We start from the raw sequence: 19,299 nt of genomic DNA on the forward strand, positions 1-19,299 counted from the left end.
CTTCCTTTTTACTTCGTACAAGGAAGTAAAAAGGAACAACAATAAAAATATGCCTATAACTGTGAAAAAAATAATTAATAATAACTCCCCAAATGTGTTTGTATCTTTCTGTCTCTCTCTCTCTCTCTACATATATATATGTAAGAAAAATAAAGAATATGTAAAATATTAAATTATCAACTTAAATTTCCCTTCTCAATCCTAAAAATAGTAGCCTCTCTCTACACTGCATCATTTCTAGATTAATCCATATTATATGGCTCTTACATAATTTTGCTGATGTAAATGGAACTAAAACTCAAGCAGCCAATAGTAATTTTACAGTATTATTAACTATCCAATCAAAAAAATGCATTGAGAATCAAAACATAACTCACTCTGAATTATGATTTCACATCCTGAACATAACACACTTGCTTTCTACGCTTTGGCCTAGCTGGACTGTCATTTGTCTGCTCCTTCTATCTTACAATGTAAACTTTTTGGAATCTATGCAAATTTATCTAAAATGTAAACTTTTTGGAATAGGCACATTTAATGTGCCAACTTATTTGTGGCCACAACGTGTTTACTGAAATAAAAAATGAAGATTTAATCTGCCTTCCCCTCCATTTTCCTATTCATTATGGATCAACACTTCTACACCATCAAAATTCCTGCTGGTCATTACTTCTGAGTTTGTTTTTATCATTAATTGAGTTGACAGGATGAATCTCTGCTGCTAACCCCAATGGATAAATGGGGAAAAAAAAAAAAAAAAAAAAAAATGATGTCAGCAAAATGTGTTGATTTCAGAATCAAGAATAACGGTCTCCTTGTGATTAAATAGTGTGCGGTCGAAAAGTATTTCCATCAGCAAAATCATTGTGCTTAGAGTGTAAATATTTAAAGAGAAATCCATTTTCAGAAATAAATCTACTCTAATGGAAGTGAATTAATGTGTACGAAGATTCCAAGTATTTCAACAACGCAGTCTAGCATTTTTGGAGGTCATCGTTCTTTCTTTCAATAATTTATTACTACAGCAATTCCATCGTGTAATTTATGCATCAGCAATCTTCTCCATTAAAAATTAGTTCAAAGTTGCTTTTCTCTTCCAATCTGAATTGAAAAATGGGAATGAATTTTCTTGCACAATTTATTCATCGACTTATTTCTAAGTTTGTGATATGGATTTTTTTTAAAGGTTTTATTTAGTGCAACTAAAAATATCATATTGAAATTGCTAATCATTATTATAGTGAAAATCTGAATACATATTGCTGTTTCTGCTTGTATTAGCTTAAAAGTATTGTGTTGTTTTATGAAGAATGGTGTTAAAAATTTGAATTCTAATAATTTACTAAGAGTAAGTGAAGTAAGTAAAGAGGATTTTTAATTATTTTTAGGGAAGGCTGTTAAGATAAATAATTATGTTTTGGAATTTGTGTTGGAAATTTTGAATAAGAATTTTATAATTATTCTAAAAATGAAGTGGATATAAAAAATAAGTGAAATTAGTACAATTATGTAATATGAAATTATGATAAATTCATGTTAAAATTTATGGGTGACTGTATGTTGAAGGAGTATTGTTTTCAAAACAGAGGCCTGTTATTACCTCTGTATTCATTTTACCGTCTTCATATAACATAATGTTGAAGGCTCTTATTTTATGATTGAGTGTAATTTTTTTATATTATTATTATTATACTTTTTTTCTATTATGGAATGTATTAGTGCAGTTCTCAATGGCCTGTTATCTTATGTAAGGAATGAAGGCCTTTTCAAATAACTGCGTAGGCACTCTGAGCTACCAGTGCAGAACACACTGGTTAGCTCAAGAGGACAGCTCTAATGATGGGTATGTTTGTTTAGAAGTATTGCAAGGCCTTCCAGTTTCGTAAAATCAGGAATTGCAAATGAAAGATAATAATGGTGAAACCATAATTTCTGAAAATGTTACTCAATTATTTATGGTGTTAAAATATAATTTATCAATTTGGAAATTAGTATCATAAATGTTTGTGTATTACATTAAATTATAAGTAATAATTATCTAAGCAGTTTTATTTGTGATACTCTGTGATAACATAAACCTTCCCCGAAAGTTATGATTATATGTACTGTCAAACAAAAAGACTTTTAGACTGAAATGCTGAAAAAATTAATAGGACTCTAAAACTTAATTTTTATAAATTGATGTTTATAAATTATACTCTATAGTTTTTTATTTAATTATTGGTAATGAAAATATAATGATTTACGTTTTTCTTCATTTCCAGTGTTTTAATGCTTTTTCTTTAAAAAGGCTTCTCTGTCGCTATACCTTTTGCTCCTTGAAGGGGAGGGGGAATATGTAAGAAAAATAAAGGATATGTAAAAAATTAAATTAGCAACGTAAATTTTCCTGCTCAAATCTAAAAATAGTAACCTCTCTCTGCACTGCATCATTTCTAGATTAATCCATGTCATATGACTCTTACATAATTCTGGTGATGTAAATGGAACTAAAACTCAAGCAGTCAATAGTAATTTTACAGTAACATTAACTATCCAATCAAATTACATTGAGAACCAAAACTAACTCAGTCTGAATTAAGATTTCACCTGAACATAATGCACTTGCTTTCTAGGCTTTGGCATAGAAGGAGAAGACAAATGGCAGTCCAGTTATCTTACTGAAAATTTATCTAAAATGTGAACTTTTTGGAATAGGCACATTTAATATGGCAACTTGTTTGTGGCCGCAACATGCTTATTGAAATAAAAACTGAAGATTTAATCTGCCTTCGCCTTCAATCTCCTATACATTATGAATCAAGACTTCTACGCCATCAAAATTCCTGCTGGTCATTACTTCTGAGTTTGTTTCTATTACATATATATATAAACATTTCGATAATGTAATTATTTTAAGTAAGGAACTCACTTATTTCTTGATAGAGTGATATTATCAAATATAACATTGTTTATGATGAAGTTTCCTTTTTTTTTTTTTTTTTTTTTAACAGGAAGCAGCAACTATTGTCGACCATATTGGTGACAGTACACATGATAAAAATTCTAGAAATAATGCAGAAGATTCCATGGGATCTTTGATTGCTGATGAGAAAGACTTTTTGAGAAGCACTGGTGATAGAATTAAATCTGAAATTGACTCATGTAAACTCGAATCTTTAGAACTGGGTGAAGATAATGAATTTGAAGGAACTATTAAAATTGATAGTTCCCTCAAAGAAGAAAAAATTTTGTCTCCCAGCAATTCAGCCTTTAATATTGATTTATTAGAAAAGATGGATATATCTACAGATATGGTAATCTTCTATTTAAATGTTATAGGCAATAGAAAGTATTGTAGGTAGTTTAGGTGCATGCATAGATTAAAATATTTCTGTTGTGCAAACCGTTTAGATTTTGTAAATTTATTTATAATATAAATAGTATGATTTTGACTAAATGAAAATTCTAATATTAAGTGTGAAAAATTTATTTCATATTTTTGCTTAAGTAATGTTTTTTAAGAAGGAAAATTTCATGCATGTATGTTTTATTCAAGTTAACTATTATTAAATTTTTTAAATTACTGTTTGCTTAAGTGCATGATTTTTTTAAATCTAAAATAGGTATATGATTATGATTTATGTTTCATATACAGTACAAAGTCTGTAATCCGGACTTGTCGGGACTTCGGCAATTCCGGATTAGGGTTTTTTCTGGATTATTATAGATCATCAATTTAAATCTGGTTAGATGGCATGCAGAAATTATACAATTAAAAATATGAAATCGTAATTTATGAAATAAAGAACAATTATGATCTAAAGGGTATCAAAATTTACAAAAAGAAGCTTACTATTTATTTGTTTACTTTATTAAACATTTCTTTCAATGTAAGTTGTTTAAGATGCTTCCACAAAAAATTCAAAAAGTTCCTTTTTCTTGTGTCATATATAGTGGACTTTCCAATGCCATACTTCTCGCATAATTTTGAGACGGATAGAATTTTATCCATTTTTTGCAGCAATTCCACTTTTTTTTTAATGGACATTGAAAATTGCTTTCACTTTGTAGATCCTTTGGCAGCTCCAGAATTGAAAACTCTTTTTGACATAATCGAAAGTTCAAGCTTAATTTTTATAAATTTGTTCTAACAGTCTACAAAAAATAATAAGCAGGATCCAATTAGAAGATTAAGGAACAGCGTATTCTGCAACATTAACTGAAATGCCATAGATAATTTTAGCCTAGCTTATACAGTCCATTATACATTAAAAGCGCATATACATTAACGCATATGCGCATGCGTAAACGCATGTACATAAAGTTTGTAGCTTTGAGGTCCGGATTATGGACATCCGGATTACAGACTTTGTACTGTATGTAATTCTAATAGTTGTCTACCATATTGATGACAGTACACATAATAAAAATTCTAGTAATGCAGAAGATTCTGTGTGCTCTTTGATTGCTCATGAGAAAGCACTGGCAATAGAATTAAATCTGAAATTGACTCACGTAACCTCGAACCTTTGCATTTAGATAAAGATAACTAAAATAATGAATTTAAAATTGATAGTTCCATCAAAGAAGAAAAAATCCTTTAGGAAAGCTGACGGTGAATATTCTCCTAGAAAAGAATGACTTTTATATATTACTTCTGTTTCTGATTATGTTACCTTTGTAAAGCTACTGTGCATACTTGCACATCAATGAAAGTAATGCAGTGTGGCATTTGTCCAAATCGAATCAAGATTAAAATCAAAACTTTTAGCACTCAACAATAATGAAATAGTCGTGCAGGATGGTCATAAAAAAATAAAAAAAAAAAAAAAAATAAAAAAAAAAAAACTTCCCTGATATATGAACCCTTCTAGTGGCCTAACATTTAACCAATCAAAATGAAATTTCGCATATTGTTATTTAAAGGTAGGCACTCAAGATGTATGATTTAAAACAAAATACAGCTGTCATTTTTATGGTTACAGTGAAACAATTTCGAAATTTTTTAATGGGAACACCATTTCCCCCCCTTCCCTCTTGGAAAGTTGATCCGTGCATTGAAAAACCATAAATGATGTTGGAATGATACATGCAGGGTGAAATTTGCTAGAGTAAAACACTTGCAAAGCATGACAAAAGACCAATGACAACACAAGAGAGAAAAGGGAAAAAACTTCTGTTAGAATTGCAGGTTATCAATGCGCCCACCTTCATAAACGATAATGCATTGCATGTTGGAGATTGTTGACAACAATGACAAATGTAATATTGCAGGAGGAATCCTTTACTCTTTGGTCCTTTACGCTTCTTCTCAAATGTTTTTTCCAGGTATTTTTGTCATACATGTATCGTTCTAAACCCTTTTGTGGTTTTCCAGTGTGCCAATCAATTTGCACTGGGTAAAAAAGTGAGTATTGCCACTTGAAAATTTCATTTTTTTCACTGCATTTGTAACCATGAAAGCTCTATTGTTTTATATCATTACAATCTCAAATGAATACCTTCAAATAACAATATCTGAAATTTTATTTAAATTGGTTAAGTGGGTAGGTTTTTTGGGGTTCATATATCGGGGAAGTTTTTTTATGACCGCTCTTTATATATGACCTTGTCAAGAAATAAAATTAATGCCGTTTGAGAACTATCACACTAACATAATCATTCAATTCTCTTTCTGTTGACTCCATATTAACAATTACAATATAATACCTGTCCCATAAAATGTGTTTGTAACATAAATAGATAGTAAGCATCCATATTCAGCAATGTAGAATAATTAGATCTGTATCTATGTGTATAACATTGTCAGTTTGCTCCAAATGATGTATTTTTAATAATATGAAACAAAATTGGTCTCTGTTTAAAGAGAAAAAAGAATGGAAAGCTTATACCTCTTTTGAACATCTGTTATTTTGTAGAAAATGATACAATATTTAGCAATTCTTATGATCTTGAGTATTCCAACCTCATAAATCACATCCATGTAATTTTTTCTTAAAGTATACTAATCGAGTATTTCTTTGGAAATCCTTTCAGAAAACAGTGATTGACTTCATTCAGAGGAATTTCTCATGCCATTAAAGCAGCTGCACAATCAGTATTAAACTACTTGATTTAAGACTTTCCAACAGGATAACTTTCTTCTGTGCTTATTGAAGAGTATTCATAATGAAAAAAATTTTGCAATAACCTCTTTTAGTTGCATTTTGATTTTTTTGCTTTTGTGTGTCACAGATTCCAAGCATTTTTTGAATGCCAGCTTGTATGTTTATCATCCACAATTTTTTTGGGGGGGTAGGTGTCACAGTATGTATACAGAACCAAAATCACTTTCAAATCCTTCATTCCCCAAATTCTGCAGAATAAGGATTTTCCTATTTTATTCCTTCTTTTTTTTTTTACTGCTGTTATAAAAATTTCACCCACAGAAACAGAATATTACTCGAAAGATGATTGCACGCAAAACAAAATCACCAGTTGCAGAAAGGGCATTAAAAGTCTGGAGGGGATTTCGCATTTTAATGTAATGGTGCAGTTGAAGTCCAGAAATCCACAAAGCTGGGACCAGAGGCTGTTCGGATTTTATGATTTTGCGTATTTCAGGACAGAAAAGATAAAGCATAATATTCGGACTAAAAGTGCAAAATATATAAGGCGTATTAGATATATTTAATTAAATTATTATATACATTATTGCAATAATTTATTATATGCATTAAATTATTATTGCATATATAAATTGATTATATTATTCATTGTATTATATGTACACAGCATCGAGGTTTGCCGATTTCGCCTCGTGCAAAGATTTCCGGTTTCGGATTCCGGTGTTAGAATCACTGTTGCTGTAAAATTTCAGCAGCTTTTTTCTGTATATCATACACAATCGTGTCGCAATTCCATACCATTCTGCTATAAATCAAGGAGTAGCACCTGCCTCCATCTTTTGCAGAATTTGCACTTTTTGCATTACCATCAATGCAATGTGCTTACGTTTTTCAGTGTTGCAAGTAGTAAAATCATGAGTGCATTTCTTATCTGTCATTGTATTAAAAAGGGCTGAAATTTAAAATATTCTTAATTTATCCACAAAATATCAGGATAAAAAAAAAGACAGCACTAAACAATCTCGTGAGATAACAAGCTCAGAAAATACAACAACGTGAATCGTGAACTTGAACGAAGAGTTGAGTGAATCGTCTGCTTTTTTACCTCGATGCAGAGATTAGAGGGAAAAATCTTTTATCTTATTTTTTTAAACTTTTTTTATGTCAATAATTTGGTATTTCCTTTATGTCTCATTATTATTCGGTAATTATGACGTCATTATTCGGTAAGTATTTTTTCTTCGACATTTCGTACTTAATGTTGCGGTTTCTGGAACCTATAAACTGAATGTTTATATTTTGAGAGGCAACGTGGATTTCAGGAGTTGGTGGATTTCAGGTATTTGACTGTCTATTATTGTAAATTTTAAAGGCTCTCCAGATGTTTTGCTTCATTAGGAAGTTGCAATATGAAGCTCAAATAGCAGTTTTATCCCCGTTTGCCAGTGAAACATTTGCTTTATGGTGTGTTGGAGAGAGGTTTTGTATAATAACAGTGTACTGTAGTAGTGTAATACTTCTAACACAACCTTTTTTACTTCCTTGTACGAAGTAAAAAGAAAGTATTGTAATTGCGAAAAGTTTCAGGCAGCATATTGCAACGAAAATATCCATTTTGACCACTACCGAATGCAATTTAATGTTTTTGCATGACATCTGTACGTAAGGACAGAATAAAAGACTCTTTTCCTCTAAAAAAATTATAAAACTGTTTTAAAATGAATTCTGAAGAGAATTTTTTGTGGTGCCTGTATGTATATATCTTGCATAACTCAAAAACGAGTAGCCTCAGAACATTGAAATTTTGTATATAGGACTGCTATAACATGTAGATGTGCACCTCATATTTTGGTTGCAATCGGCCACACCAAACGTATATAAATATATTTATGTATATATCCACTCTGTTACCTGGCTCAGTGATCTCAGTTTCTTTACTCTTATATGTTTGTAAATTGTGCATTTTTTGCTTTAACAATGACTGAATTATTAATTGTCAATTTTACATGAAAAACTTTTGCAGTGAATTTTGCATGTAAGATTGTCATTTGTAGTTTCTAGAATTTTAGTATTCTAAGGAATGCTTATAAAGATGGCTAAAATTTTGTACTGTAAATGCAGAATGTGTTTGCAGAAATGCAGAAATACATGCTTGTGCTTCATGTGCAGAAACCCTAATTCTAGTGATCTGTTAACATTTTTTATATATAAGCACAGTATTTGAGTAGGATGATTCAATATAATTGACCTAATTTTTAAATAAATTTATTTTTGAAATTTACTTTTATAAGAGGACAAATAATAAATGATCTGGAAGAGCAACTGCAGTGCAAGTTTTGAAATCGTATAGTTTTCTGGACTACTGAAGAGTGGCAAAATAAATGTCTTAAATATATCCCAAAAATAACAAGTCTCAGTGATGTCTTGAAAATGTGGATTAAGTTTTTTTTTTTTTAAATTATATTCTAAAACACAGAGATTTACTTTTTAATTTGTAGGATATTAAATTAATTACATGGTTTATGGGTAGGGAATTATGTTTATCTGAAATTGGCTCAATAATTTTGATTGCCCTTTATAAATTGCATAATAACTGCAGCTTTCCAGATTTAAGTGCTGTTCCTAAAATTATATGTAAGTTTAGTTCAGAATGTAGTTAAATATTTTTAGAGTCTTGTTGTATGGGTCTAATTTTGCTGACAATTTACTTTTTACTATGGTCAAGAATCTTTCTCTTTGATGCAAATCAAAAAACATAAATTTTTTAAGCAAATCTTCTTTAGATAAAAACATATACTTAAAAAAAACTTTAAATATTATGCAAATTTATTGGTGAGTTATTTTTATTTATAAAATATTATAAAATAAATATTTATTATTTTAATCAGAAAAGTATGTTAGCTGTAAAAGATAAAAAAAAAACTAAGTAATATTTGCATCTTAGGATTTATAAAATGTCTGTTCCTGATCCCAATGTTTCATAATTTTCAAAAAAAAAATTTTAAATTATTATTATGAAAAACTAGTATATGAACTCCGTTGTCTTAAATATGTTAACCCAGATCTTTTATTTATTTACTTAAGGAGCCAGTGCAGCGGAAATGGAAAAGTGTAAGATATAAGTACTGGTGTTCAAATATTGAAATGGCTTTTAAAACAAAACGGAAAGAAGATACTTCTGAAAAGGTAATCATAATTTAAAAACAAAAATAATAAAAAATATTTAAAAATATTAGCTCTATTTGTGGTTCATAGTTTTGGGTTTTATGAATTGTTTGAAATATTGAATGAAATATTGAAATGGCTTTTAAAACAAAACGGAAAGAAGATACTTCTGAAAAGGTAATCATAATTTAAAAACAAAAATAATAAAAAATATTTAAAAATATTAGCTCTATTTGTGGTTCATAGTTTTGGGTTTTATGAATTGTTTCATTATGTGAAGTGTCACATATTTGTTATTTGTAATTATACTGGCTTTTAAATGTTAAGGAACAAAAGTAAAAAATCAGTATTATTTAATCAAATTTAAAAAAATATGTTTGAATGTTTTCTGTGCTGTGTGAATAATTATGCAGGTTAATAGATCTGAAAATGTAAATTTTGAGAAATGTGGACTTGTGAATGTTCAGTTCAATGTGCAAGATTAATTTATTTCTGGATTACTTGTGTTTTTATTATAATACTTAAAAAAAAAAAAAAAAAAAAAAAAAAAAAAAAAAAAAAAAAAAAAAAAACTTGCCTTAGTCAATAAAATAACTGAGCTCTTGAGAGTTAAAGTTCTGTATTATCACATACATTATAATTAGTGTTTTAGAATTGTGAAGACATAATAGTTAAGGAAAATTAGATGCCATATATCACTATTCCTCTAAGTCATGTAATTTTTCATGCAAAATTAGTAGCAATACTATATACAAAGCTATACTGTAGCTATACTGATACAAAATTCAGCAAAAGTTCTCTTCCAGTTTGAGTATAATATTTGTCACAAAATCTGAAAATGCTTACAAGAAGAAATAAACATTGCTTGCACGTGTGCAAGCAATGTTTATGAGCAAGCATGCACCACACAAACGAACTTAGAAATAAAAATGTAAAACAACTATATGAAATGTGACACATTTCTCTGTCTGTCTCTCTCTCTCTCTCTCTCTCTCTTTTTTTTTTTTTTTTTTTTTTTAAACCAAAGGTTTAGTCATTTGCGCTTTAAAACCTGTCTAGATTTACCTTCTACATAAAATTCATGTATAGAATTTTCTAGTATTACCTCCTCAGTATATAATTTGTTAGGGCTAATTATTAATGAATTATTTTTTCTTTGATTATGTACCTTTTTGTCATTAGCAAATATATGTAACTTTTAATATTCACATACAGGCTCCCCGTCCATTTTATCACACTATTAAACCCATCCAGATGCCCAAAGATGAAAGGAAATGTATACTGTGCCATATCAGTGGAGATGGTGAAACAAATGGACCTGCAAGGTAAGTATTTTGCCCTCTGTTTTTTTGTCCTCCCTTTTTTTTCTTTATATGTATAGCATTATAAAGTTACCAATATCTTACGCAGGTATCATTTATTTCATAATGATACCTGCGTAAGATATTGCAGAAATGTTTCTTACATTACTCATATTACAGTCTAGAAGAGAAACAAGCTAATGTGACAATCAAAATTGTAAAAACAACCTTGTATTTAGCGTAAGTATATTGAAACACTCAATCGATTTCGATGGCAGCTAAAGGTCCCTCCTCATCAGGAGAAACAAATACCTAGAAAGAAGAAAACTAAAGGGGAAGGAGTCTCAGAAACACATGGTCCTTATCAGCACTGCACGTGGTTATAACCGGATAATCCGGTTGAGGTATTTCTAGGTATTTCTTTCCCCTGATGAGGAGAGACCTTTAGCTGCCCTCAAATTCGATTGAGTGTTTCAATATACTTACGCTAAATACAAGGTTGTTTTTACGATTTTGATCATATTACAGTATTCACTGCAGAACATTTAAATATACAATAACTGACTAGTTATTCCAATAATGGGCAGAAACATATGATGAGAGGTTAAAGCATATTTGGTATTTATTTTGCGTGAAGGAATCTCTTAAAATATTGATTCATTCTCATGTGCTTTCAAATATTTGTAAGTTTCAATTGCATTGCTCAAGAAAAATGTGTAATTATGAATTTCTATTGGAAAATTATCTTTTTTATTTTCCAGTGAAAAATAATCTGAAAAAATAAAATTTATATACAGAAGGTTAAATTTTTTGTAAGGACACTAATATAATGATTTAAAAAGAGAAAAAAGTATTTTACATAGGAAGAAACTCTGGAAGTGTATGGCTATTTTTAATATATATATATGTAAATATAGGAAAAGGAATAAAGAAAATCTTAAAGAATATAAATACAGTCAAAAGTCGTTAATCCGGACTCGTCGGGACTTCGGCGATTCCGGATTATCGATTTTTCCGGATTATAGATCATCAGTTTAAATCTGGTAAAATGGCATGCAGAAATTATAAAATTAAAAAAATGAAACCGTAATTTACGAAATAAAGAACAATTATGATCTAAAGGGTATCAAAATTTACAAAAAAAAAAGCTTAATATTTATTTGTTTACTTTATTAAACATTTCTTTCAATGTAAGTTGTTTAAGTTGCTTCGTTTTTTATGTGATAATACATTCTCTTTAATTCTATAAACAGACATAATTTCTTGTTCAGTTACAAAGTTCCGCTGTTCAAGTCCTATAATTGCTGTGTCGAGAATACCCACTAATTTGTCAATCGAAATTTTTTGTTTTCAATAACCTCTGTCACTTTCTTCGCTATCGGAAGCGAATTATAAGGATGAGGCATTTGATTTAAATCATATCAAAGACAGAGTACATCGAGATGAAATACTACATTGAGTAAGCAATTATAAGCCAAATAAAATAAAAACATCTGCCCTTAAGATAAGGATAGTGCTGACAGATCAACTTCCAATTCACTGCACGCCCTGCAGCATTAAAGATAAACAAAGTTTAGATAAACAAACGTTAAAGTTTAGATAAAAAAAGGATATGGCTTTATCCATTTTTTGCAGCAATTCCACTTTTTGTTTAATGGACTCCGAAAGATATTTTCGCTTTGTATATCCTTTACATATTAGTAAATATATATCGGAAATTCTATTTGACATAATCGAAAGTTCAAGCTTTTATAAAATTGCTCTAACAGTCTGCAAAAAATAATAATCCGGATCCAATTCGAAGATTAAGGAACAACGCAATCTGCAACATTAACTGAAATAGATAATTAGATAATTTTAGCTTAGCTTATCCCGTCCGTTATACATTAAACGCGCTTTCGTAAACGTATTTTGCGCACACGCAAATTCGCAGCGGTAAAAGTCTTACGTGCATGCGTCAACGCGATACATGCGCAGAAAGTTTGTAGCTTTGAGGTCCGGATTATAGATCATTCTGGATTATGGGTGTCCGAATTAACGACTTTTGACGGTACTATCTAAACGAAAGGAATAGTTGCACTTTAGCCAAAAAATATATTTTAATCAAATTTTTATTTAATACTTTGGAAGGTTATAATTTTAGTATTTAATTTTATTGGGGCAAGTGTTAAATGCTCTGTTATAATTATAAGTTTTCTTAAAAAAAAAAAATCTATATAAAAAATAGCCATTTTTTAAGCATAAAGATATCTAACCTTTCAACATGCATCGAAAGCATACAACATATCAACATACATGAATAACAACAGACATTCATAACATTTTTATAGTACATTGTAGAAAGGCTTTAATTTAATAAAATTAGTGATATATTTTTGCATTTTATACATGTAGATTACTAAATGTTGATGTCAATAAATGGGTTCATCTGAATTGTGCATTATGGTCAGCTGAAGTGTATGAGACTGTGAATGGTGCTCTGATGAATGTAGAATCTGCATACAAACGATCAAGACTCATAAATTGCTGCATCTGCCATAAGCATGGAGCTTCTCTTCGATGCTTCAGGACAAGATGCCCTAATATTTATCACTTTCCATGTGCAAGGAAAGAGCAGTGTTCCTTCTATTCAGATAAGGTACATATTATGCTTTTTGCTTTAATTCATACTTTTCTTTTGTACATAACTTAATGATAAAAGGAATGTTTAAAGCAAGATTAAATTTTTAACTTCATATGCTCTTTGATGTAATTGGAAAATGTTTTAAATGTAATAATTAATATGTATTGATTAAGTATCCATCATGTTAAAATTTTATGTATAATTGATTTCTTGATTATCTATTAGATTTTTAATGTGTTGTATAGATTTTGAGACACCTTGGGGCACCATGGATAGCTTCAGGATGGCTGTGAAATAATCCAGTCCTTTCTTGAAAATAGTAGTTAATCATGTAATTTAAGAATTTGACCTTTGATGTGATGATGCTATGTTAGAAAGACCTCACAGGCACTCTACAAACCATTGTTTATGAAAAGTACACTGTGCAAAAAAATAGAAATGGAGAATTCTATTCTCCCATTCTATTGGGCTGATTGATGAAATTCAACTTGTGTTTTTAATGTCTCGAAAGCACGATTTAGGATATGTTTTATATATATATAGCATTGTTCTAATATAGGTATTTTTACTCAAAATCGGACTTTTTCTGAAATGACGTGCCAATTTTCTTTCCAAATTTTGCTTCTATGACTCAGATTATGCCAAACTGTCCAGTTTTGTAAAAATAGCATGAGTAGTTTTTAAAAAATTAGCTCTCGAAAATTTAGCTCCTGGATGTTAATCGAATTTGATATATATTTATTAATATCTCTTTTTACTTCCTTGTACGAAGTAAAAAGGAAGTATTGTAATCGCAAAAAGTTTCAGGCAGCATATTTCAACGAAAATATCCATTTTGACAGCTATCGAATGCAATTTAACGATGTTTTTGCGTGATATCTGTACATAAGGACAGAATAAAATACTCTTTTCCTTCAAAAAAATTATAAAACTGCTTTAAAATTAATTCTGAAGAGAATTTTTCGTGGTGTCTGTATGAACGTACGTATCTCGCATAACTCAAAAACGAGTAGCCTCAGAGCGTTGAAATTTTGTATATAGGACCGCTATAACATGTAGATGTGCACCTCATATTTTGGTTGCAATCGGCCACACCAAACGTATATAAATATATTTATATATATGTCCACTCTGTTACCCGGCTCAGTGATCTCAGTTTCTTTATTCTTATATGTTTGTAATTTGTACATTGTTTGCTTTAAAAATGATTGAATTATATTGTTTTTATCTTCCGGTTAAGGATTTTATGCCTTTAGTAAATCTGTGTGCAATATTTTTAGAATTATCAGCAATTTTAAAGTTGTTTAATTGCTGCTAAGCCTGTTTTAATGGTGGCCATTGATGTTTACATTTGAAACAGGAGACTAGTGGATTTGTTGCCAATCTAGAGAAACTTAGCTTCGCAACAACAAAGATAACGCCTTCATTTATTATTGCCAATTAAATCATGCTTAATTCTTTCTGGAATTTTTTTGAGGAAATAAGTGTTTGAGATTTACTTCGTAATTTTTAATATAGATATTTTGAGTTTTTATGTATTTTTGCCTTCTCGTGAAGTAAGAACTGAATTAATTAAATGAGAAATAGTCAATCGTCTGTGAAAAACTGTTTCTTTTATGTTTTATTTGCTTAATTTCTGTTATACATAGTTCTAGCTTTATTATAGTATTTGAATAGAACATGTGGCAACGATTAGATAATTCTTGAAATGATATACATTTTGTGCATTCTGAGTTATAATATGAATGAAGTATAATACTGTTAAGTAAACCTAGTGCCAGAGTGTCTCTATTGTAAACAAAGTGAATTTTAAAGAATGCATTTATTTTATTGTGGTTTATGCGTTGTCGGCGAAGTAGGTTTAATTCAATGTAATAAGTTTAAATAAAATGCAAGAAAAAATGCATATAATTTAATATTCCGTACAAGGAAGTCATGTGGTGTACACATTAGATTTTTTTATTAAACTTACATGATTCCTTCTTCTAGAATTCAAAATTTAAGTTCATTCCAAATACAGTTTGCTCATTTTTTTATGATTTATTTTTTAAAATTTGTATTTTTAAATAATTTTTATAAATTTTTTGAAAAAATTTTTAAGATATAACCTATAAAATTTTTACAACCATTTTAGAGTAGATGTATTTCTAAGCATATCTGCAAAAAATTAAGTTTTTTATTAAAAATTTCTTAGGAATAAATTTACATACTGGCGATTTTTTAAATTTGGCATATTTGTTATAAGCAATAATAATGCCAAATGGGGTGTATGCACTTTGTTAAAATTATTTGAAATAATGAACGATGATTTTTTTTTTCTGCTGGTTTACTATGAATAAAAGAAAAGAAAAATAGGGTGCTATAAATTAAGAAGTTCACCAAGTGAATTGTTCTTGTTGCAAACTGAAAAAATACACCAAGATAAAATTTTGAATATCTCCATAAATTTTGCATCAAAGTCTAGAGAATTTAATATTTAGCCATAATTTGAGTCGTAGAATCGAAATATGGAGAAAAAGTAGCATGTTATTTCAGAAAAAGTCCGATTTTGTGTCAAAATACCAATATTAGAACAATGCTATATATAAATCTAATACATATCCTAAGTCGCACTTTTGAGACATGAAAAACGCGAGTTGAATTTCATCAATCAGCCCAGTAGAACAGAAGATACAAAACTCTTCCCCCCCTTTTTTTTGTGTGATGCAGTTTCATTGATGCAGTGTACATGCTGCATCAATGAAACACTTTCATACTATCTAAGGAAGAAAACATCAACAGTTCTATGTAATATACTTTTAATTTTACACAATAGAAAAAAAAAAAAAAAAAACATAGTGCGACTGGAACATAGGCAGCTGCAAACTGCTGTATGCAATGACTCGCATAAATTATTATTGGCTAGTACAATAACAGTAGTAAATTTTATTCAAGCTGTTTGCTTCATTATTTTTTCAGATTAATCTATTGTAAATCATGTACAGTATTTCATCATCTATACCATAATCCATTGTGCTCCTTTTGTAAACTTAGATTTAAGTAGTAATAAATAGTAATACAGTTGCCTAACATAGTAAATTGTAAACAGCATCATTAAAATACATCAAATACCATAAAGAATAAAATTATACAACTAAATTTCAATATCTGTCGTTAAAAATTTTCTCAAATGTTAGAACAAAAAGCTTAAAAATACCTCTTTAATATCTAATGCTCTGATTTTACATTTACTACTTTTATTTTATTTTCATATCCTGGAAAAAACCTACCATCTGCCCTATAACCAGTTACATGCAGGCATATGACCTTCCCCCCCTCAATAATACGGGACTTCCTTTTCCAATGATTGGAATGAATTTTGGTATTCTTTGCCACTGGAAAAGGTTTGTGATAAAATGCTAAAATTATTTTAGATAAATTATGCCAGTAATTCAATGCATCAAAAAATGTGCAGAAGTTAATACTTCAAGATAATCTGGATCCAGTGGCAAAAGGGAAATAAGGCAGTTATTAAGTAATTCTTCTACTTCATTTGTGATAGTAAGAACTTTTTCCAATTTAATGTTACCTACAGATAGTTTTAAATATTTGAAGGTTTTCACTTCATCTTCTTGAGTCTCCAAAAAATAGGGAATATAGGGAAAATTTCTGTCATGTTAATGGTTTATATAGCATTTTTGTCTGATTATACAGCTGCTTTCCCCCTCCCCCCAATTTTGGATTCTAACAAAGGCTTTTATATTATCAGTAAATAAATTCAAGATTCGGATGCAACATCAGTAGTTCTAAACTTGAATTACAAAACAAATGAAAATTCAATGATAGATTTTATGATAAACATCTTTCCTCTTGAGTTTTATAGCTGATAAAAAAATGACCACAAAAATCAGTGTCTTCATAATTAAATGTGTAATTTTTATTACCTAAATCATTGTAATTATACCCATGATTGTAATATTTTCAAAGTTAACTGTGGTAGCTTGCCTTTGTATGTAATTAAAAAAAGTGTATATTGCATGTAAAGTGTATTTAAAGTTATTTGATTGGAGTTTTACTTTGTTTTAAGTAAATATTAAATGAAGGTTCACATTAATATAGTTTTAAATGAATTGCTATTTTTATATTTTCTAGACAATGCTATGTCCTCAACATGCCCATAGAGGGAACCCTGAAAATAAATTGGATTCTTTTTCAGTCTTTCGTAGAGTCTATATAAATAGAGAAGCACATAAACAAGTGGCTAGGTATATAAGTTATTATTTAGTACCTGCACAGTGTAAATATAACTAGTTTGTCTCCATAAATACCGTAATTTCCGGAAGAAAGGCCGCATCAGCGTAAACGCCACACTCGAGAAAAATGGCGGGAAAAAAATTAAAATTACACAAAAACGCTGCAATAGATTAAATTGCGCGACACATTGTCTTGGGCCGTATAGATGCAAAAACTCAACCTAAGTCCTGATATATGACATGCCAGTTAAGAAAAATGCATGAAATGAAACCATAACTCAAAAATAAATTAAAGGTAAGAAATGTGGAAAATATATTTACCTTCACATATATACTTATATTTACCCACTAAAGAAGTCTATATTTGTAATACTCAGACTATATTATAAAAAATGTTGCAACAACGAAATATTAAATTTGGATGACAAAAGGAAATTTTAAATTTTACTTACGAATTACAGCAAACTATACATCATATGAAGCCATCAAAATCTGATTCTTCACTATCTGAATTAAAAAGATTTAGTAAATCCTGATCTAAGTCTTCCAGATCGTCGCATTCATCCTCTTGGTTTACAGTCTCTTTATCTAAGGATATAATTTCAGCTTCTTTGAACCCTGTTATTATTGACAATGTTTCTACCGATTTCCACGCACTTCCTGCCCACTTTGCAATTTCTTCATAAGATGCTCTACGCATTTTACCGCTTTTGGTTTACGTATGCAATCCTTCACTCATCCAACACTCCCACCGCTTTCGGACTTCAGCTTTGAAGGATTTATTACCTGACAAATCTAACGGTTGTAAGATTTTAACCACCAGGAATTATTGCTTCGGTCGTAGGAAATTTTTGACATCTGGTTTTCACTGACTCAAAGAAATGAGCATGCATGGAATCCATTATTAATAACCCCTTTGGTTGGAAAAAAGATCCCATATGACACTGCCAAACTTTTTGTAGCCACTCATGAATAATTGTTTCGCACATCTAGCCATTCTCGTTTGCACAAATAATTACGTCATTAGGAAAATCTCCCTTCGGAATAGTCTTTCATTTAAAAATGATCATCGGCGTTAGCTTGTCACCGTTTGCGGCACAAGCTAACACACATGTAAATGACGCTCTTTCATGCCCCGTCATAAACACAGATACAGTTTTTGCACCAGTTTCATCAACAGTTCTGTTTGCAGGAGAGTCAAAAGCTAACAGTGTTTCATCCATATTTATTATCTGTGACCGAAGAAGTTTTTTTTTCAATAATAGTTGTCACATATTTTAGAAAAAATGACTTTTTATCCTGCCAGTCCATTGGTAATTGTTGCCCGACTGTTGTTCTAGTACGCACAGAAATATTTTTTCTTTTCATAAATCTGCTACGCCTCCTTTGAAATCATTTATGTTCATTCGTTTTGCTATAAATTTTGCTTGTAAGCGAATTTTTACAGTCGAAATTGCCATTCCCTTTCCTCGTTGCTCCTTTATCCAGTTTGCAAGGTCGTCCTCTAGATTTGGCCACCTTACAGTACCACTTCTTTTGGCTCGTTTCTGTTGTGGCATATTTTTAAGAAGTTCTTTTTCAGTTCTCCAACGTCAAATACATCTGTCGTCCACTTCAAACTCTCGAGCTGCTGCTCGATTTCCAATTTGTTCAGCATGTGAAATTACATTAAGCTTAAAACTAGCAGTATAGCTTCTTTGCCATTTAGGGACATTTTCAAAAATTTCCCGCTCCCTTCTTACTTAAAAACTATCCAACAAGTACTTGTACCCAAACTGATGGTATCTGTACCTGCAGAATGCCAAGAAAAATCCATTCATGTTGAAGGGGAAATACTTCAGAGTTCGTTATTGCGAGGCAGGTGGAGTCGTGTCCGCCTTTGAAAAAAA

The 19,299-nt window shown here is 30.0% G+C and overlaps 1 protein-coding gene across 4 annotated transcripts in view; it reads left to right on the plus strand.

Moving 5' to 3' along the window:
• Positions 1-19,299, plus strand: part of LOC118192375 (histone-lysine N-methyltransferase 2C-like) — a 284,640-nt gene that overhangs the window by 242,346 nt on the left and 22,995 nt on the right. For 3 of the 4 annotated variants that reach the window (XM_085813029.1, XM_085813031.1, XM_085813030.1), the window contains exons 60-64: positions 2,994-3,296; positions 9,174-9,275; positions 10,470-10,579; positions 12,950-13,193; positions 17,310-17,422. In XM_085813029.1, coding sequence (XP_085669155.1) covers positions 2,994-3,296; positions 9,174-9,275; positions 10,470-10,579; positions 12,950-13,193; positions 17,310-17,422 — 872 coding nt within the window. The remainder of the gene's footprint in view (positions 1-2,993; positions 3,297-9,173; positions 9,276-10,469; positions 10,580-12,949; positions 13,194-17,309; positions 17,423-19,299) is intronic. The other variant, XM_085813032.1, reaches the window with a different exon arrangement.

Source organism: Stegodyphus dumicola, chromosome 3 (genome assembly GCF_044657685.1).
Source record: "Stegodyphus dumicola isolate Sdum_Otavi_A_Nest chromosome 3, ASM4465768v1".
Classification (NCBI taxonomy): Eukaryota; Metazoa; Arthropoda; class Arachnida; order Araneae; family Eresidae; genus Stegodyphus; species Stegodyphus dumicola.